The sequence below is a fragment of the Schistocerca gregaria genome, chromosome X, assembly GCF_023897955.1.
Source record: "Schistocerca gregaria isolate iqSchGreg1 chromosome X, iqSchGreg1.2, whole genome shotgun sequence".
NCBI classification, from domain to species: domain Eukaryota; kingdom Metazoa; phylum Arthropoda; class Insecta; order Orthoptera; family Acrididae; genus Schistocerca; species Schistocerca gregaria.
In genome coordinates, this window is record NC_064931.1 from 704,097,922 (window position 1) to 704,120,586 (window position 22,665).

The 22,665-nt window shown below is 44.8% G+C and overlaps 1 protein-coding gene across 2 annotated transcripts in view; it reads right to left on the bottom strand.

Moving 5' to 3' along the window:
- LOC126299292 (uncharacterized) overlaps positions 1 to 22,665 on the bottom strand; it is a 547,118-nt gene that overhangs the window by 163,468 nt on the left and 360,985 nt on the right. For both annotated transcript variants that reach the window (XM_049991085.1, XM_049991086.1), the window contains exon 5: positions 3,612 to 3,741. In XM_049991085.1, the coding sequence (XP_049847042.1) occupies positions 3,612 to 3,741 (130 nt within the window). The remainder of the gene's footprint in view (positions 1 to 3,611; positions 3,742 to 22,665) is intronic.

Consider the following 22,665-nt stretch of genomic DNA (forward strand, 5'->3'; position numbering starts at 1 on the left):
TCTTACATTTTTGCAGATGGAGCTATTATTTACCGTCTGGTAAACTCATCATAAGAGCAAAACCAATTGCAAAATGATTTAGACAAGGTATCTGTAGGTTGTGAAAAGTGGCAGTTTTAAGAGTGGCAATTGACTCTAAATAACGAACAGTATGCGGTCATTCACATGAGTACTAAAATCAATCTGTTAAATTTCGGTTACACGATAAATCGCACAAATCTGAAAGCTGTCAATAAAACTAAATTGCTTGGGATAACAATTACGAACAACTTAAAATGGAAAGATCACATAGATAATATTGTGGGGAAAGCGGACCAAAGACTGCGCTTTATTGCTGAACACTTTGAAGACGCAACGGTTCTACTAAAGAGACTGACTACACTATGCTTGTACGTATTTTTATGGAATACTGCTGCTTGGTATGAGATCCTAATCAGACAGGATTGACGGAGGACATAGGAAAAGTTCAAAGAAGGGCAGCTCGTTTTGTACTGTCGCAAAATAGGGGAGAGATTGTCACGGACATGATACATGAGCTGGGGTGGCAATCATTAGAACGAAGGCGTTTTCGTTGCGGCGAGATATTTTTACGATATTTCAATTACCAAATTTCTCCTCCGAATGCGTAAATGTTTTCTTGACGTCCTCCTGCATACGGAGAACTGTTCATCATGGTAAAGCGTTCCTTTTTCCCGCGCGCTTTTCGGGAGTGGAACGGCAGAGAAATAGTTTGAAGGTGGTTCGACGAACACTTTGCAAGGCGCTTAAGTGTGAACTGCAGAATAGTCATATTGATGTAAATGTAGATGTAGAATTTGTACTCGTGCTGTTTCCAGAACGGCGATATTTTAAGTGTTTCGTTAGGGATTGAGTGTGATAATGCTGATTTTAGCTTAAGAGCTCAGAGGAGCAGAGGAAGAGCAGACGGAAATAGAAATGTCGGTTATGACGGCAGAATTGTCTTAGAAATAGCTAACAGGCATCAAATACTGTAAGAAAAGAATCGTTTGCCGATGTACGGTCAACTGCACCTGAGTCTCGAAATAAAAAGAAATTCCAGTTTTTTATTCTTTGCGTATACATGAATGTGTGCATTTAGGTTAAGAATAACTTAAAATATTTGAGTCTAAGTACACTTATTACACACAAAATTTTTTGTTTCAGTTTCATTACAGGATTTGGGTGCAATAACCAGAACAGTAATTTATAGTCATTGTTCTGGGACCACAGCACTTTCAGAATACCGACAGTTTTGCAGTAACGTTATTTCCAGCAGTCTTGTAAACAGAAATAAATTCGCGTCATGTGACTGCTCGTGGCAGACGCGCAAAGAAGCTCACTTTAAACCATCAAGAACCTTCTCTCGCCTTCTAGATTATAGTATTCCCCGATACTGTACACACCATCTTTCGGAGGTGCCAACCCCCCAGTTTCGTGGGAGAGTCTTTACAGAGTTTAGAAGGACAGTGGAGCACACTGAAACCTTGAGTAGGCTCATTAGGTGTACTCAGATGGCGTCATCGGAAGGCAGGAATTTTGGTTCCAATCACAGTCCGGCACAGCGTTTTAAATTAGCACATACAGTCATCACACCAAAGACTCTGCAATGGATAAATGAATTCTCGTCTCTGAATGTGCTCCAGTAGAATTTATGTCAATCCTGTATACAGTTCATTCAATGGTAGCCTCTTCCCAGCACCTTGAAGTGATTCGTAGGGTAATCATGTAGGTGGAGACGATAAGCAAAATGAACTATACATCGCATCAGGGCGCGTAAGGCACTATTAATCCGATCGTAGAATCTAGGTCTATATCCATGGAAGAGGATATTCACAGTTATACCACATTTTAAGGATTCCGTTCGTGTTTGAAGCGTGCGAAGAATGACTGCTTAAATGTCTCTGTGCACGCTGTAATTAGCGTAATATGGTGTTCCCTCACCGTATGTGAGCGATCACAGAGGGCTGCAGTATACTAACTTAATAGTGGTACCTAAAATTTTGGAAGTAGGCAATCGCTGGATAATTGACGTCACCTTGAAGCGTCTGCCAGTGCAGCCTCTTTAACATTTACATCATGCTCTTCGTTCTTCTTTGACTCAAACAAACCTGTGGTCATCTTTGCTGCCCTTCTTTGTGTACGTTCAGCATTCTCTGTTAGATGTGTGTGATGCAGGTCCAACAGACATGAGCAATATTAACTTATTCGTCGAAATGGATGCAGTGAGCCCAGTCCCTGTACTGCAGATGGCACCTCACTACACAGGATCTCCGCGGCCAGACCAGCAGAGGGCGTCAACAGCACTCGGGCTAGGCCACCAGGCGGCGTACACGGCGACGGTAGAAATCGTGGGCAAATCGCACCTCTACATGCAGCCACCAGCCACGTGCCAAAGATAAGTCAACTCGTATACGTCCCCGAGGCGGCTATTTAGGCTAGCGTACGAGCTCTGAACAGCAGTTTCGTCGCAGCCAGCAACCTGAAGACTAAGTGATCAGCGACGTACTCCTTGAGACTCCATAAAATTGTACTGTTTCTCTCCTAGTCGGCGAGATAGTGTCAGACTGGAAGTTTCCATCCTTCTCGGACTTAGATGTTTCATTACTGTTGTCTTTCAATATTTCAGCGAAGTACGCCGCAAGATCTGTGAAGTGTTTATTCTTCTTCAATAAAGCTTGGATTTGAATTTCGGTTTTAAACATGAAATGAGAAACTAATTTTTCTGTTTTAACCAAAATTATTATGACTTCAAGACTCTGCTCATTAAAGAGCGTGTGACTACAGAAACTTGATTCACTGTTTTGGACGCAAAGCTCTTAAGACTTAAACATTGTGTTCACTGAAGCGTGTGTAGCTCTTTCAAGTATCACGGAACTTACTTATTTACTTTGTGATTCTGGTAGTCTAAGTGGCTCCGTTATTTATGAGCCGTTATTTATTTTGTTTCGCTTACTGGAGGACTAGCATACATTTGGTTTCACGTACTGATGAATCATCCTTTCTTTTGTTTCATTCTAGATAATATTTTTGTGGAAATTGTGTTTAATAAACTCATTTGTTCCCAGTACCTGGGCTGTTTACGTGTGCGCGCCAGTGTCGAACACATCAGTTATCACGAGTGCTTTTTAATCTCTTTCCATTGTAGACTGATTGCATTTTCTCAGTATCATATCAATGAACCGAAGTATGGTACCCGCTTTGCGTGCGAATGAACCCATATGATCATTCCATTTCGTATCGCCACAAATTGTTGCTCCGAGTTATTTGTATGAGTTACTGTTTCCAGTTGTGGCTCATAGCATAGCCAGACGATTTTTGCCACAATTAATTCGTTTTCTCTTAATAGTCCTTGTTGGGGTACAGCTGAGGACCTAATGAAGCTCACGTCGTTGGATAATCAAACGATAGCTGTCTTCAGTATAGAGAGTGAATGGGACGGAAGGACAGTCGGCATGGCGGGAAGCATCTTCTGCTGTATTCTTTACCGCAATTTGCGGCGCGTTGCTGTAGCTGCGGATATCCACAATTAAAAGACTATATATTATTTCCCGGGATTGAATAGTGGACTGAAAATTTAATTGAGTTAGTGAAGCGTAAAAGAATGTTCTTACTTATCTCTCCGGGTTCGACAACAACTTGCAGCGGGTCGCAGCAGTAGAAACACTCGGGGGGCGGCTGCAGCGTCCACTTCTTGCTGCCCCTCAGCTGCGCCTGCCATGACGGATGTCCCACGTTGTCCACCTGCAAACGACCAAACATTCATCTATGAGAACCTGTTCAGTAACAACACCACAATTCAACCGTGGAAAGTAAAGCTGACATAACTGAAATGCATACAAAGATATGCTACGAGGGTGAGTCAAATGAAAACCTTAAATATTTTTTAAAATATTATTTATTGTGCAGAAGTGGTACAAAGCTGTATCACTTTTCAACATGATCTCCCCCACGCTCAATCCAAGTCCTCCAGGGCTTACAAAGTGCATAAATTCCTTTAGAAAAAAATTATTTTGGTAGTCCGCTCAACCACTCATGCACCGCATGGCGTACCTCTTCATCAGAACGTAATTTCTTTCCTCCTATTGCGTCTTTGTGGTCCAAACATATGGAAATCACTTGGTGACGAGGAATGGTGCCATTCCTTGCTCGTTCTCTTCGTTTCCGGTTGGTGGAAGTGAACCCAGGTTTCGTCCCCAGTAACGATTCTTGCAAATAACCCATCAGCTTCTCGTTCAAAGCGCCGAAGAAGTTCTTCACAAGCATCAACACGTCGTTCTCTCATTTCAGGATACAGCTGCCGTGGCACTTATCTTGCAGACACTTTGTGAAACTGGAGCACATCATGCACAATGTGGTGTGCTGACCACTGACTAATCTGTAAACATGTTGCAATGTCATTCAGTGCCACTCGGCGGTTTTCCTTCACTATGGCTTCAACTGCTGCAATGTTCTGTGGAGTCACAACTCGTTGTGCCTGACCTTGACGAGCAGCATCTTCCACTGAAGTCACACCATTTGCGAACTTCCTACTCCATACGTAGACTTGCTGCTGTGACAAACATGCATCACCATACTGAACCTTCATTCGTCGATGAATTTCAATAGGTTCCACACCTTCACTACGCAAAAACCCAATAACAGAACGCTGTTCTTCCCTGGTGCAAGTCGCAAGTGGGGCGGCAATCTTTATACTGATACTGCGACGGTATGTGTGCATCTGCACTATGCTGCCACCTACAGGCCATTCTGCAGGCCGTTTGTAGCATGCTTACCAACTTACAGGATAACTGCGCGAAATTTAGATTTTTTATTACAAATTTAAGGTTTTCATCTGACTTACGCTCGTATTAAATCCAGCAGGCCAGCTGGAGGTAAGCGTATGTTTTCTTTCCCTTTGCTCCAAATCTTGTGTTTATGATTATAAATACTTAAGCAGTATGAAGACCAATACCGGGTTTCGTACACTTCCTACACGCTCAATTTCGTGTGAGTTAGCAATAAGAACCGATATTGGGCTATGTAGAACTGACATGTGATTACATTTTCGCGCAATTTGGGTGCATAGATCCTGAGAAATCAGTACCCAGAACAGCCACCTGCGGCCGTAATAACGGCCTTGATACGTCTGGGCATTGAGTCAAACAGAGCTTGGATGGCGTGTACAGGTACAGCTGCCCATGCAGCTTCAACACGATACCACAATTCATCGAGAGTAGTGATTGGCGTATTGTGACGAGCCAGTTGCTCGGCCACCATTGACCAGACGTTTTCAGTTGGTGAGAGATTTGGCGAAAGTGCTGACCAGGGCAGCAGTCGAACTTTTCTGTATCCAGAAAGGCCCGTACAGGACCTGCATTGTCCTGCTGAAATGTAGGGTTTCGCAGGGATCGAATGAAGGGTAGAGCCACGGGTCGTAACACATCTAAAATGTAACGTCCACTGTTCAAAGTGCCGTCAGTGCGAACAAGAGGTGACCGAGACGTGTAACCAATGGCGCCCCATACCATCACGCCGGGCGATACGCCAATATGGCGATGACGAATACACGCTTCCAATGTGCGTTCACCGCGATGCCGCCAAACACGGATGCGACCATCACGATGCTGTAAACAGAACCTAGATTCATCCGAAAGAATGACGTTTTGCCATTTGTGCACCCAGCTTCATCGTTGAGTACACCATTGCAGGCGCTCTTGTCTGTGATGCAGCGTCAGGGGTAACCACAGCCTTGGTCTCCGAGCTGATAGTCCATGCTGCTACAAACGTCGTCGAACTGTTCGTGCAGATGGTTGTTGTCTTGCAAACGTCCACATCTGTTGGCTCAGGGATCGAGACGTAGCTGCACGATACGCTACAGACGTGCGGATAAGATGCCTGTCAACTCGACTGTTAGTGATACGAGGCCGTTGGGGTGGAGCACGGCGTTCCGATTCCATATTCGGCTAACAGTCATTGGATCTCGACCAACGCGATCAACAGTGTCGCGATACGATAAACTGCAATCCCGATAGGCTACAATCCGACCTTTATAAAAGTCGGAAACGTCGCTGTACGTATTTCTCCTTCTTACACGAGGTATCACAACAACGTTTCACCAGGCAACGCCAGTCAACTGCTGTTTGTGTATGAGAAATCCGTTGGAAACTTTCCTCATGTCAGCACGTTTTAGGTGCCGCCACCGGTGCCAACCTTGTGTGAATGCTCTGAAAAGCTAATCATTTGCATATCACAGCATCTTCTTCCTGTCGGTTAAATTTCGCGTCTGTAGCACGTCATCTTCGTGGTGTAGCAATTTTAATGGCCAGTAGTGTACAATGCCATCAGCAAGAGTGGATACTTAGACTTCTACGTCAACAGTCAATGGCACTAAACCCTGTCCTTCGGAAGCACTCGAATGACGAGGCTTGAATAAAATGGTAATATCGAACATAGCCACTGCAGACCTTTTAGCTGTTCGTACCCCATTTACTGCGAATAGAAGGTTATATCTCAGTCTTTGCTTTAGCCTCTGGTCGATTGGGCAAAAACCGTAACCATAACGTAAGAAGCATTCGTACCGTGTCAACGGTCTGGTGAGGTAGGCTTGGCGAGAAAAGTATCGAGAAGTTCTTGAACGTCTCCAAACGTGAACTTTCGTTGTCCACCCTTAATTGTTCTTCAGGCGTAGTTTGATTCGACAAAGGATTCGAACACTACATGATTGTGCATTGGGTTATCAAAGCCACACATGACCACTGAGAGACTCAGCATCAACGACGAAATTGGGGAAATTTGGAAGGTCATGTATTGGGTGGGCGATGTTACAGAAGCGTATGATATACCACCGAGAACAGCATAGACGTGGATTAAATTGTTACGGAAAAAGGAATAACTGAGGATGAAGATAGTCAGCGGTTTTGGTGTGTTTCATTGGGGGACAAATATGCTTTGGTAGTTGAAACCTCCCGAGAGGACCTGTGCTTAACTTCTATGCTGCCCAGAAATTACAGACTAGTAACACTAATTAAGAAAATGTGCAGCACTAAAATCGTTTATAACATCAATATTATGAAATGGGCTAAGCCCATCATTGACGTATCTGTGTAACTATCTGTAACTGAGGTCCTCTTGACAGTCAAATCATATTATACCTACTACGCGGTTGTCTCTTTTCTTTTACGAGTTTCTTTACAGTAACGTTTTACATGGAGAATGTCTCCCACCATGAACTCTTCTATTAGGCACATATCTCTCCATGGTCAACAGTTCTTTTAAACCTGAGCCACAGTTCCTCTGCAAGCGCCTGTCCTGAGCTAAAAATTTTACGCTCCTCATTTAGATATGTAATTACTGCACCTTTATCTAGTTTACTGAACATATGATTTTTTCTACTTGTTTTGGTTGCTCTTTGTACTCTTGTAATCATAGTTACTGCAACTGTCGCATGATCACTGATATCGCTTTTAATTTGGACATCCTCAAACAGGTCATGCCTATTTATTGCCATTAGATACAAATCATTTTCGTCATGGGTGGGGTCCCGATATATGAGTTCCAGGTTCTTTTCAGAGAAGGCATTTAGGCATAAGGTCTCTTGTAGCTACGACCACTAACAAAAATGTACGCTCAAGTCCAGAAAAAAAAACAGAACACCTTGAACGACAAGGAATAGGGCGATCATATTCACAGGACATGTATATTAGTATGTTCTGCAGAAATGATTAACATTTCAGTCTCCTCGGTTCAGAATGTGTCGTGTTGCCTAGAAGCCACAAGGTCCGCCATGGGCCCTGATAACTTGTCCCATGCGTGATGGCATCGACGTGTATAAGGCGCGAAAATTGTATAGCCACCTGTGGTGGCTGGAATTGGGTTACATCACTGCAACCGTCTTTTCATCATATCCCACACATTTTCGATTGGCAACAAGTCTGGTGATCTGGTGGACCAGGGCAAAAGGCTGACATCCTGTGACACCAAGAAGGCACGTGATCGTGCAGCAACATGCGATCATGCATTGTCTTGTTGGAAAATGACGTCCGAGGTGTTGTGCAGAAAGGGCCCTGGACACAGACGGGCTGTGATTTGTAGTTGTACCCAATAGCACCCCACATCACAAGATCTTGAGCTGGCATTGTATGTCTTCTGCGAATGCGGTCACTGTGATCCGATCCCTCTGTCTGTGGCGAACCAAAACGCGGCCGTCGTTTTCAAACAAATAGAACCCGCATTCGTCCGAAAAAAACTATCTGATCTCATTCCTGTTCCCAGTGACGTCGTTCCATACACCATTACCATCTAGCATGTTTCGGCACATTCGTCAAAGGTAGGCGGAAAAGGAGTAGCCGATGCCATAATAAACGGCGACGGACTGTCAACCCTGATAGTGTAAGAGGCGTTACACTGTTCCACTGTTGTGCCAGAGCTGAGGAGGACGCAGATCTGTCCTGCAATGCCATTCGGATGAGGTGTCGATCTTCTCAGCGGGTGAGCCGCGTAGTGCAGCCTGACCCATTTCAACGTGTTCTACGGCCTTCCGTAAACCATTCTGCACACACGCGTTGCTCTGCCGAAACACTTCGTCCCATACGAGTAGCAGTTTCCCGGATAGATGTATCGCATTCTATCATACAAATAATACGCCCTCTTTCAAACTTACCGATTTGACGATACGGTTGGTTACGGTTGGTGCATACGTCTGCGAGGCATCCTGCACGTCTGCTCAAGTCGTGATCCACCTTCGGTTTATAGCGACAACGAGAACCGCAGGTACACTTTACCATAGGTCGTATTGTGCCACGATATCAATGTTCACCTTGAACCCGCGGGCCGCGTGCTTCAAGTGCTAATCATTTTTGCAGAACATACTAATGTACATGTCCTGTGAATGTGAACGTCCTGTCTCTAACTGTTCAAGGTGTTCTGTCTTTTCTGAACATGAGTGTAATTATCCCCATTGATTTTTGGGTGATCAAAGTCTCTTCTGAAGATTACAGTATGATCGGGGAACTTGTGTACCAGCGAACTGAGGGTTTCTCTGAAGTTACATCAGGAAGTAAATCTGGTGATCGATGAAAGGATTGAATTACAAGATTCAAACTTTGTTGCGGATGACCACTTCGACACTTGTTCAAAAAAACACCGTGTGTGCATCTCATATATAGCTAGCTATCTGGGTAGCAGCCTATGATGTGTAGTACACAACTGACTCATTTAGGATGACGCCTCAATTATAAACCGTATGGTGCAAGCCCAAGCAGTCGCAGTCTAGTCTGTCACATAACCTCCGCAACCTCTAGTTGCCTTCCACCAGACTCAGAACCAGGGGACTACAATCAGTTCTGGCGACAATGCTGCAGATTGTGAACATCGTTGAAGGTCCGTGACCAAGGCTGGTATTCTCAGTCTTTTCTGCCAGTCGCTGTTATGAAGCAAGTATAATCTCCGAGCCCAGATGACAGACATCGTTCGTACCAGTGTGTGCCACAATCTTTAGTTGATTGCACCTTTTTCCTCGATGGCTGCCGGAATAGTTCTTCAACATGGTGAATGAGGCTCCCAGGTATACATGCTGTTTGCACATGACATTTCTTCCCATCCTCTGCCGCCATTTCCATGACGGGTACCATTATTCACCGCTCGTTTGAATGCCGATAATTAATAGACTTCTATCCTTCTGCTTTTGCCACTCCTCTTTATACAGGACGCAGCAGGTTTCTCAACGTGTGAAGTGAATCTCACTGGCCCAGTTCCAGTTTCAGTGGAAGACAGCACCTCGAACTTGCAGGTTAGGAGGATGAGTGTGACGTCCTGAGTTCTGCCTTTTCCCTGTGTCCCTGTACAGGACTGCTAGATCTTCCACTGACACGCCACTCACCACTCACACTCAGGATCCTGAACGTTCTGCAAAGGGCACAATACATGAGGTATCTTTGGTCTCTCTGGCACACGCCTTTCGTTAGCCCCCCTAAAACACACATTCGCAGCAGCTTCCAGTCGCCTGAGAGCAGTAAGGGCGATTTCCAGCTGCTTACGAACAGCAACTAACGAATTCTGTACCCGAGAACAGCATGTACAGTGGGTATCCATTATGGCTAGAGCAATATTTTACAGAACAGTAGACAAATAGCTTTAAACTAAGCTTTCTGACGCCTTTTTAATTTATGGGTCTGATATGATGCAACTATTACCAGTTGGCTTTAAGAACCAGTTGGCGATCAAGAGCCACAATGAGATATCAATTACGAGAACAGAAAAAACTTGGTACACAATTTACTGTAATTTTTGAGTTTATAGTCACTAATAAACAGCATTAATTGAGGCTAAATGCAGACAATATACACTCTCACCAAGCATCAACGGATCCAGATCATAGTAGAGATGCGGTCAGTTTCCAAAGAATATTACCGGATGGAAGCATCAAAAGAACTAGGACCTGGACTTCTCGAAACCTGGGAAGTCTTGAAATTCTTAACAGTCTGCGGATGGCAACAACAAGATTCATAGTCAATAGTCCAAAATGAAGATATTCATTACTGTCTAAGAAGTACAATTATGGTGCGGTTCAGACAATCCTACACATGTATTGCGCCACTCAGTGCAGCCTCGAGGACCTCATGTTAGCAGCTCATTCAGGAGCTGCCGCCTGCTTCTGGGCTCAACTAGTCTGGCTAATCTGTTAGATTTTATACTTATTACTTGTGTTTTTCTATTGTTTGTTACAAATGCTCTTGTCTGCTCTGGTTCCATATCTTTTTTTTTCATTTTTCTTTTAATTCGTAATCCCCTGCTTCTGACACAAATTAAGAATGATGCGGAACAGTGTAAGGGTCTATACGAGACACTGTGCCCCCTTATTATGTCTTCGGACGTTTAACAGTCAGGCACCAAAAATGTTTCCCATAACACTCGCAGAGCTTAGTCAGTGAGTGCTGTGACGCTCTTCCTTGTTGCCTGCGCCAAAATTCACCTGCTGGGAAACGTGGCGTGTTTCGTGTCAAGGGGGAGGCGAATGCAAAAGGGTAGCGGTGTATTAACCGTTGGTCGTTCAAATGTGCAGCGGATAATGGTTCCCTTAAAGAGAAATGGTAGTAACAGATGAGAATGAATACCATGTGTACCATGTCAGTTCGTTGGCTTGAACATGAACCTTTCCCAAACGAAAGTAATGTCCAGCAAATGGGTCCCAGCTGGAAATGTGAAAGTCAAGGACAGTCCATTAGAAGAGGTCAGTGTATAGATGGAGGCCTCATTCAGCATGTTGGAAAGGATATTCTGGCAGCCATTGAGGAAATAAGATGCAATGAATTGGATATTGTGGCACACGTTGAAACGAATAATATCTGTCGTTTGGCCTCCGAGGTCAAATTAAGATCGTTCCGACGATTTGCAAAGAAGGTTGAGAAGACAAATTTTGACTACGGAGTTTCAACGCAGCTCACAGTCCGCGTATTTATCCCCAGAACTGATCATAGTCTCCTGGTTCTGAGTCGGGTGGAAGGCTTGAACCAGAGATTGTGAAGCTTCTGTGACAGGCTAGGATGCGCCTTCCAAGACTTCCGTCATAGGACTGAGAACTGCAGGGCCGTCAAGGTGGATCTGGTGAGCGCTACACGTCGGAGGCCACCATTGAGGTAGGTGATTGTATGTGGAATGCACACGATTTATTTCTTAAAAATAGGCTCCTCTGTTTTCGATCCAGATAACGATAGCTGTAACAGACCCAGTAGTATCAGTGTAACATCCAGAGAAATGCTATTCACGGGCGAGTGTATTGAAATTCTAGCAATTAACTGTCAAAGAATTCACAACAAAGTGTTAGAATTCGAAGCGCTCCTATTAATGAGTGAAGCGCACATAATACTAGGTATATAAAACTGGTTAAAACCCAAAATTACCAGCAGTGAGGTAAATTAAAGGGTGTATCGAAGTGATAGGCTAAGGTGAAATGGAGGTGGTGTATTTGTCATAGTAGACAAGAAACTCAAATCACCGAGACATAAACTGAAATTGCATGTGGGATTGTCTGGGCAAGACTCAGTATCAGGAGCAGGCATAAACTTACAATTGAATCCTTCTATTGAGCAGCCTACTCACCTGCAGATGTAACTGTAAAATTTTGAGTTAACTTCATTTCTCTGGTACGTAAATCTCCCAGTCATACTGTAATTTTTGGAAGAGATTTTAATGTTCCAACAATCAATTGGGATAATTACAATTTTGTTTGTAACGGCCATGATAAGATATCCTGCGATCTTAGAGCAAAGTAAAAAATGTATGAAGAAAGTGATACGAGGAGTACACGTTCAAAAATGGTTCAAGAAGGAAGATTACCATTCCTGGGCGTCATGGTCAAAAGAAGAGCGGATGGCACCCTGGGCCACGGGATATACAGGAAGAAAACGCACGCTGACCTGTATTTGCAAGGGGACAGCTGCCACCACCCTGCGCAGAGGAATGGCGTGCTAAAAACACTGGTCCACAGGGAGCGCACCATCTCTGGTGCAGAGAGTCTGCCTCAAAAGCTGGAACAACTCAAAACTGTATTCCGGAAAAACGGGTACTCGGAATGGCGGATAAGACGCGCTCTTCGCCCAACCTCTACAGTACACCATGTGGAGACGGAAGAAGTCACGGAGAAAGAGATAGCCACTGCCTATATTCCGCATACTGGCGCGCTATTGGGGAAAATAGGACGAATATTGAGGAAACACCGAGTAGGAACTGTCTTTTGCTCACCAAATAAAACGGGAGCATTATTGGGAAGTGTGAAAGACGATCTCGGTTTACGGAAGGCCGGCGTATACGAGATCTCGTGTCAATGTGGGAAGACTTATATTGGACAGACAGTGCGCACTATCGAAGATCGTTGCCGAGAACATCAGAGGCACACTAGACTTGGGTACCCCAACAAGTCGGCGGTCGCAGATCACTGTTCGTCCGACGAAATGGACTATCAACATAGCAGGGTCTTGGCACAGCGTCGTTAGAGAGGCTATCGAAATTCATATCAGGGACGGACTCATCAACCGAGATTGAGGTTACAGCCTCAGCAGGGCATGGGAACCAGCATTGAGTCTAATTAAAAAGACGCTCAGCAAAGGAAACGAACGGGCGACTAGGGCGAACGAGGCAATTACACCACCACAGACGCCGACGCCAGCGTCTCAGCGACCGCTGAAGCGCGGAGAGAGCGCCTCGCGAGGGGAGGTGATTTAAGAAGGACGCCCGACCCCAGGAGCTCAGTTCGTCAGCGCACCTGACGATGGCGACATGTTCGATCGCCGAAATATTGTGCCCGTTGGACACTAGGACCAGCAGTAAACCCGTGGACTGTTCGAACAAGGAATTGGCCGGGAGAAACTGAAAAATCACAAGAAACATACCACTTGCCGTGAGATGGATCTCGAGTGACCAGGACGCTGTAGTGAGGAGTAATGTAGAATAGTAAGAACACTGTTTCTTGCCACCCACAAAATGTCATAGGAAAAAGTGTAGATCGGAGAGGGTGGTTGATTTGGCATAATATGTACGCTCCGCCACACACCGTACGGTAGCTTATGGAGTAAAGAAGTACAGCCAAAATATTGTCACCACCTGCTTAATACCATGGCATGGCTCGGATTGGGCAAGTCCTTAACAGCTTTCGGAGGTATGTGGCACACAGCTCACATAATTTGAAAATTAGGGATTAGAAATTACAAGGCACGTACTCTCGCCCAGTAGCGTCCCAGACGTGTTCCATCGGGTTCAGACCGGGAGAATTTGGTGGCCAAGACATCATCGTGAGTTTACTATCGTGCGCCTCAAACAACTGCAACACCTCTCTGACCTTGTGAAGCGGACAGTTATCCAGCTGGAAAATGCCACCACTGCTGGGGAAGACTTCAGGCATGGAGGAATGCAACTGGCCGTGTCGTCAGTATTGTTCACGTAGTCCCCAGCTGTCACGGTGCCTTCGATTACTTTCAAAGGTCGCGCGGAAGCACAGATTAATATCTCCCATTGCTCAACACTTTCGCTGCAGCTGACGCTTATAAGCGTCACAACAAGCCACGAGCCAGTGCGGCTGACGATTATAATAGTCCGCGCTCACGTCGGATTACTCAGTCCAGTTGCAGCGTCTAAGCTACCATCAAAGCGTGTAAACTTTTGTTTTGTGTGCTCAGTTATCGAACGTATATTGTTCGTAATGGCGGATAATGAACCAACACTTGGACCTTCCAATGTGAAAAGGAGCAGGAAAAGAGTTAAACTGACAGAGGAACAGTTACTTAGTGTACTAGGCGACAGCGATTTTCTGTGTAGTGAGGACGAGGCATACAACGGAGATTGTCATTTAGAGGCTGTAAAAGAATTGCAGAGTGATGATAGCGTGGAATCTGTTTCGTGACAGTTCCGAATCTGACGATACGAATCACGACGAAAACAGCCCGATCTGTCACACGGAGATAATCCAAGTGAGTCCTGGCATAAAGAACCACATAACATGCAGTATCACCCATTTACGAAGGAAGAAGTTCTGCAAATTCATCCTGCTGGCAATTCTCCTATGGATTTCTTCAGATTATTGCAACTTGTAGGTGGCGAACGATAACGCAGTCAACATATTGCTGAGCGAAAATACAAAAGAGGGATCTATGCTCTGAACTGGAAACCTGTAAGTGTAGGCGCCATCATTAAGTCGTTATAGAACATGATCCTACAGATCTTACAAGGTCTTGACGTCGGCCTGTAGCTCAGGTGTGCTAAGGAGCGTCGGCTCCGAGCGGTACCTGCCGTTTTAGAGTGTTACCGGCCCGCACTCGCACGTTGCCGGGCCGCACTGCAGAGTTGCGCGCCTGCACAGATGCCGCAGCGAAAGTGTTAATATTGCCCTCATCGGCTTGTGTGCGTGGCGCGGTGCATGTTTCGAAAAGAGGTGTGTCTGGATGACAGGATGACCGGACACGATCGTCGAGCAGTTGTAGCAAGAAAAACGGTTCAAAATACCTGGTGACACATTGTGTTGATCCACAGTCCAATCTCGATGATCCCGTGCCTATTGCAATCGTAATTGACGATGTTGTGTCAACGTGGGAACACGTAAAGGTTGTCTGCTGCGAAGTACCATGCTGAACATTCTGCGCTGAGAAGTGCGCTCCGAACACTTGTGCCTCCACCGACATTGTACTCTATCATGAAATCTGTCTCAGTTCGCCGCCTCTCCTGCTCTACTAAATGGACGAGCCTCCTGCCTCCACGATGTGTAATGATGCGTGGACTTCGAATGCTTTATCGCCTACTCGTGGTTTAATCGTCCTTCAGTCACGACGGTGGCACGTGGACAGCCGAGCTGCGCCGTTCTCAAGACGCTCGTTCCCAGGCGCCCTTTGTCTACGTCGCATGCGTCATTGGGTTTCTCTATTCGCGGCCAGCATCATCGCTGTAATGATTCCACATTCATCTCTGATCTGCTAGTATCTTTCTTCATCGTTTAACGTGCCCGCAACGCCAATGGGTAGTGGTCATAGCGTTTTGGCTCATCGGTGTATAATTCAGCGTTGTCATACTTGAGTTTTGAAACTTCCTGGCAGATTAAAACTGTTTGCCGGACCGAGACTCGAACTCGGGACCTTTGCCTTTCGCGTGTAAGTGCTCTACCAACTGAGCTACCCAAGCACGACTCACTCCCCGTCCTTACAGCTTTACTTCTGCCAGTATCTCGTCTCCTACCTTCCAAACTTTACAGAAGCTCTCCTGCGAACCCTGCAGAACTAGCACTCCTGAAAGAAAGGATACTGCGGAGACATGGCTTAGCCACAGCGTGGGGGATGTTTCCAGAATGAGATTTTCACTCTGCAATATCTTTTCTTTCAGTAGTGCTAGTTTTGCAGGGTTAGCAGGAGAGCTTCTGTAAAGTTTGGAAGGTAGGAGACGAGATACTGACAAAAGTAAAGCTGTGAGGACGAGGCGTGAGTCGTGTTTGGGTTGCTCAGTTGGTAGAGCACTTGCCCGTGAAATGCAAAGGTCCCTAGTTCGAATTTCGGTCCGGCACACAGTTTTAATCTGCCAGGAAGTTTCATATCAGCGCACACTCCGCTGCAGAGTGAAAATCTCATGCTGGATACTTGAGTTTTCTTTAAAAAGTATGTCCTTATGATCATGGGTCCTGTGGTCGAGGAATGAAAATTAATATTTAACGTACCGTTGTGGATGGTGTCGTTACAGGTAGAACACAGGCTCGGACTGGGGGAGAATGGAAACCATGGAAAATCTAAGTCTAGACAGCAGGACAGGTATTTGAACTGCGGCCCTGCCGACTGCGAGTCCTATCCTACCACTGCGCCTCCTCGCTCGGTGTTGTCTCATCAAAAGTTTCATGGAACAAATAAATAAATAACGATAATATGTGAAGCGTCGACTACTTCCTCAGTAGAAACGCCCACACAATTTTGTTGCCCGTCGACCACGTAGCCTAAAGATACAATCTGGATGACCACTGTTGAATTTCTAATACAAAAGAAAACCTGCTGGACGCTGGTAGAACTGTCCCTGACTGTCACCATAAACCTAGGCGTGTTCCCTATCGGGTGTGATGTAAATAAGAACCAGCGCCCCACTGGCAGACAAATGTCACGACCGGTTCTTTCCGCCTCACACCCGCTGGAGGCCGTTTGCCGGAGATACTTATTTTCCTAAGAACGTCCATTACGACAGCGTAATTGCTAGCCGTAGCGCGATCTAGATAGACTCGTAGATTGGTAGCTGACTTTGCATTTGGAATTAGGCCAATGCGAGCAGGAAACTTCATACACGTATGTAAATACCTGCCAAGGCAAGGTGCCGCTGCATGTCTTCGTATTTGACATTGAGCCAGTGAAGCTTTTTGTGGCAATATTTGCAGCTTGGCTTGCGCTTTACCATAGGAACTTCTTTTTCCTCTCGTGTAGGTCCTCAGTAGACCACGTGTTAATTTCAGTTCTTCATATTTCGTTGTTTTCTCTTTCTTTACCGGCAGTATACCTTAATCTTTTCGCTGTGCTCCTATTTCCTCTCCTCATTTCAGTTTGAACTTGTCTTCTTTTCTTCCCACCTCGAAATCCTTGCATCTGTAACAATTTTATTATAAAAGCGTATCGATCTGTTGTTTCTTCTTCTCTTACCTTGTTTGGTTTCAAATATTCCTTGAACTATTGAATCGAGTTTAAAGTTGCCTGATTTTGCGAAAAGGATTTTAAATTCTGTTTAGTTAATCTGTTGTCATCCATTAGGTGTAAATGACGAAAGAAGTGTCTCCTTTTTCTTATTTATTCATTTATTGCTGTTGCTTCTCACTGAAGCGCTTCGAAATTTACTATCGCGAAATATGGTAGAGAGTGTCACAGAAATGATACAGGATTTGGGCTGGACATCATTAAAAGAAAGGCGTTTTTCGTTGCGATGGAAACTTCTCACGGAATTCCAATCGCCAACTTCCTCCTCCGAATGCTAAAATGTTTTGTTGACACCGACCTACATAGGAAGGAACGATCACCACGATAAAATAAGGGAAATCAGAGCTCGTACGGAAACACATAGGTGTTCATTCTTTCCGCGCGATATACGAGATTGGAATAATAGAGAATAGTGAAGGTGATTAGATGAACCCTCTGCCAGGCACTTAAATGTGATTTGCAGTGTAACCATGTAGATGTATATGTAAATTGTTCTTTCATACAGAATTTTCGTTATCTTCACAGAAGCTTAGGGTAGATTTGTCATTCTAACACGGTCGACAACTTTTCCCTCTTTACACTATCAAAAATATTTTCGAAGTCAATGGGTCTAGAAGTTGCGCTCCCTGTGTTTCTTTAGAATTTGTTCTACAAGGCGCCGGCCGCGGTGGTCTCGCGGATCTAGGCGCGCAGTCCGGAACCGTGCGACTGCTACGGTCGCAGGTTCGAATCCTGCCTCGGGCATGGATGTGTGTGATGTCCTTAGGTTAGTTGGGTTTAAGTAGTTCTAAGTACTAGGGGACTAATGACCACAGCAGTTGAGTCCCATAGTGCTCAGAGCCATTTGAACCATTTTGTTCTACAAGGCAGTTCAATAATAATTGCGATTACAAATTATTATAACTATTTAAGGCACAGCGATACATCGAAAAGAGTTACACACAATATAAAGGAAGTTGGCACATTTTGAAATCAACATCTTTCAAACCGTGTAGTCGTTCGCGCTGGAATGACGCTGCGTTCTGCTCTTGCTCGCTAGATCTGCGGACTTAACACTCATGAATTTCTTTTTAGAAGGTTATGTGGAATACTCGAGCGTATTCAGAATTTTATGTCAGTGAGGAGATGGTATAACTGTCTCCATTTGGTATTTTATAAGAACAGAATTTCCACTATTTTATTTCAGCCCAATTATTTATCGATATTTTGAAAACGGGCAAACAAAGAATAGCTGCCAGCACCTACCTTTAGGAAGAATTTATCCGAAGTGGCAGTTTGGATAAATGTTTCACTACTTCTTCAGGATTAACTGGAACGCTACGATGCACAGAGAAGTGAGCAAGACCACTCAAGGCGTACTGATCATTAGGTAGACTTGTAAAAGTTTTATAATTATCATAGCAGCAGCAGCTCATCAGAGTACTGTGAGTTGACATGGTTTCTCATAAAAAAGCATCTTATTTTTAATTTCATCAGTGTTCTTTAGCTTCAACTCCTATATTTCATCGTGTTTGTGTATTTATCAGGCACAGTTCCACGCTTTATTAACTGAGTAGTGCATGGAACCGCTGTTTGTATCGCACCAGGCACTTGGTTTGTGTTTCAAGAGCCACTTATCGTAGTTAAAAATGGTTCAAATGGCTCTGAGCACTATGCGACTTAACATCTGTGGTCATCAGTCGCCTAGAACTTAGAACTAATTAAACCTAACGACATCACACACATCCATGCCCAAGGCAGGATTCGAACCTGCGACCGCAGCAGTCGCGCGGTTCCGGACTGAGCGCCTAGAACCGCGAGACCACCGCGGCCGGCTTATAGTAGTTAGATCCCTAGTCAAGTGACAGCTCTCATAGCAGCAATAGCAGTTCATTTGAGTACTCTGAGCTGACACAGCTTCTCATAAAAAAGGCCTTTAAAAAAATTCTTGTCAGTGCTCTTTAGTTTCACTTCCTATATTTCGTGTGTGTCTGTGTATTTATCAGGCCATCTTTAGTATACATAGAAATTGTGAATACGATGTTCAGATGCTGAATTGGTGACCCTTCGCTCACAGTTCCAGGTGGTTTTGGCATCGGTCACACAGCTTGAGACTGCTGCCAATGGGCATCTCTGTGGGCCTTAGACTGGGCGACCTGATACACGCCCAGCACGACTCATATGTCCCCCGATCATTCCACTAATGTGGCCCTCCCGGCTACTGCCCTCACTGACGTCGATCCCTCACATGTGGTCGTTCCAAGGTGTGGCCAGCAGCCAAAGACTTTCCGAGTGGCCGATCGCAGCACCCCCCCCCCCCCCCCCAGTTCGTCTGACGAACAGGCTTCTGGCGCTACCTATGGCTGACGAGGTCCCTGAGCTAGATAAAGTCTCTCGCCCTATTCCAGAGAAATCCTCTCGGCCTGCAAGGTCTGCGCATTCACAGAAAGTGAGATTACTGGTAGCTGGGAGCTACAACGTTAGGCGCGTAGTGGGGCCACTTAGGGATGTGGCTGCGAAGGAGAGGAAGGAATCCAGTGCGCACATTGTGGGTACACCGGGAGGTGTCATTCCTGATGTGGAACAGGTGCTTCCGGACGCCATGAAGAGCGCAGAGTCGGCTAACTGCAGGTGGTGGTTCATTTTGGTACTAATGATGTGTGTCATTGTGTCACTTTGGATCGGAAGAGATTCGCTCTGTGTTTGAGCGGTTTGCTGAAGTAGTAAAGATTGCTAGTGTTACGAGATGAAGGTGGAGCTCACCATCTGTGGCATCGTCGACAGAACCGACTGTGGTCCTTCGGTACAGAACCGAGTGGAGGGTCTGAATCAGAGGCTCAGGAGGTTCTGCGACCGTGTATATTGCAGATTCGTCGACTTGCGCCATAGGGTGGTGGGTTTCTGGGTTCCGCTAAACACGTTGGGAGTCTAATACACGCAGGAAGTGGCTACACGAATAACGGCGGCTATGTTACGGGGACTGGGCGGTTTTTTTAGGCTAGAGAGTCACGGGAAAGTGTAGAAAGGGCTTCAGTTTCAAAGGGTGCAGCACGAGCAGAGGAAGAAGGTAAACATAGCAACAATCAATACTGTGGTTGTAAACTTTCGTACTGTGTTGGAAAAGAACCAGAGATCCAAGTGCTAATAGAAAGCACTGAATCTCAAACCGTTATACATGTAGGTACGCAAAGCTGGCTAAAACCGAAAATAAGTTTAGCAGAAATTTTTACAAAGGACTGTGGCGAAACAAGTGCTGTATCATTTGAGAGGTAGAGAGGGGAACGAGCGTGCCGGGACTTATCCCAGTTCACTGCTACTAGCCCCTCGTCATCGTAACTCGTGTTTGCATAGCATACATATTATTGCACCATAATCTAAGAATGAAATTAAAAATTAAAGTTGCTTTTCCAGACTTTGTCAACATATGCTTCATGATATTATTGTTAAAACTGTTAAATCCCAGAATGATCAAATGAATATGTTTCACAAAATACTTGTTTTAAGTAAAAATCAAGAGGCGCTAAATAGTAAAGCTAAAAGGCCAAAAAGTGTTCAGAATGTGCATATGTATGTCGCAATCAACTGTTACCAGAAATTTACTAATAACTTAATTTGGAACAAAAACGTCCTTATTTGTAATAGATTAAGTGTCATTTATATTAATGATAGAAAGTTATGATTTCAACACTTGATTACACCGATTAAATAATAATGCTATAACAAATTTCAAAACTCTGATGTAAATAACAATCAATACAAGGACTCTTAAAGAAGTAGTTCAAAGGTCATGTTCTACTGTCGATAGCATTCTAAAAATTCTAGCTGGCAAAGTTTAAATGCAGTCGAGTTGAAACTTTTTCTGTAATTAAAGCCAACTTAACTCCATTCATATAAAAATTACGAAGATTGCAAATTGATTCACAACAATGTTATACAATAATAATTCCCGAAAGGAGCCATTTAGATGCTGCTACCTGGGCATAGAGCGGATGATAGATGTTCCGTTCGGCCGTCCGCTGCGCCCATATATAAATACGGCCTGAGAGGCAGTGGGACACACTTCCCACCGAGCTAACTCGCTGTCCCTGTCAGACAAACGCCGGCTTTCGCGCTGCCTCGGATGACGTCACAGCCAGGCTGTTACTAAACGCAAGTTTTCGATAAAAGTAGGAAGTCAACTCGCGAGGACTGTACACCGTCCTGGAGCGCTCTGATTTCACGGTAGTAACTGTTTGTGTGCCGCCCGTAACGTTAACGAAACTGCGTGGCAGGTGACGAAATTATTTCCAATTTTGTGGCGAGCAATTAACTTTGATGATTAGAAGTCGCGGCGAACGACCATTTAATTGGAATTTACCGTAGAGGTCACCTCGGATCACATAGAATGCAAAACTTTTATTTATCGTAGTTCCTGATTCCGCTGAATAAACAGGGGGGAGGAACATTTCTTTCAGTGATCACAAGAATAATGCAGACTGGAAACTATGGTCAGTATGTACACCATCGCTTTCTGGCTGACAGCAAAAACAATTTTCAGCCTCTTGTAAAAAGATGGCGAAGTTTTTTTTTGTACGATGTACCCGTCGCCCCACAGGCCCTAACCGTGTTCAGAAAGGAAAATTGCAGTTGGTGGCTGAGTGTTTATTGGTGTCAGAATTAGTTTACCTTGTAGTGAAATTGAAGTAGATAATTCCTCTGAGTTAGTGTAGGTAGAAGTTATACTTGAAAGCCGGAATAAATTATAATTGATTTCTTTTACCGACCTCCCGGCTCAAATCGTACAGTTGCTATACAGTTCAAAGAAAATTTGAGCGTCATTTCATATAGGACTCCCACTCATACAATTTTTGTTGGTGGTGACTGGAATTTGTCCTCGATATGTTGGCGAAAATACATGTCTAAAGTCGGTGGTAGACATAAAACATTGTCCGAAATCGTACTGAATGGCTTCTCAGAAAATTATTTTGAACAGATAGGACAAGAGCCCACTCGAAGTGTAAATGGTTGCGAAAACATACTTGACCTCTTAGTAACAAATAATCCTGACCAAATACGGAGCATCATGACAGACACAGGGATTAATGACCATAAGGTTGTTGTTTCTAGACTGGGGCGTTTGGTGGTCAGCGGAAATGTTTAAACTCAGAAGAGTGTTCATGGAGCCACTCTGCAGCAGTTTGGACGTGTGGCGTGTCACATTGTCCTGCTGGAATTGTTCAACTCCGTCGGAATGTTCAATGGACATGAGTGGATGCAGTTAAGCAGACAGGGTGCTTGAGTAGAGTCACCTGTCAGAGTCGTATCTAGACGTATCAAGGGTCCCATATCACTCCAACTGCACACGCCTTACACCATTGCAGAGCCTCCACCAGCTTGAACAGTCACCTGCTGACATGCAGGGTCCGTCGGTTCAATGAGGTTGTCTCCATACCCCTACACTTCCTTTCGCTCGATACAATTCGCAATGAGACACGTCCGACCATGTTTCCAGTCATCAACAGTCCAATGTTGG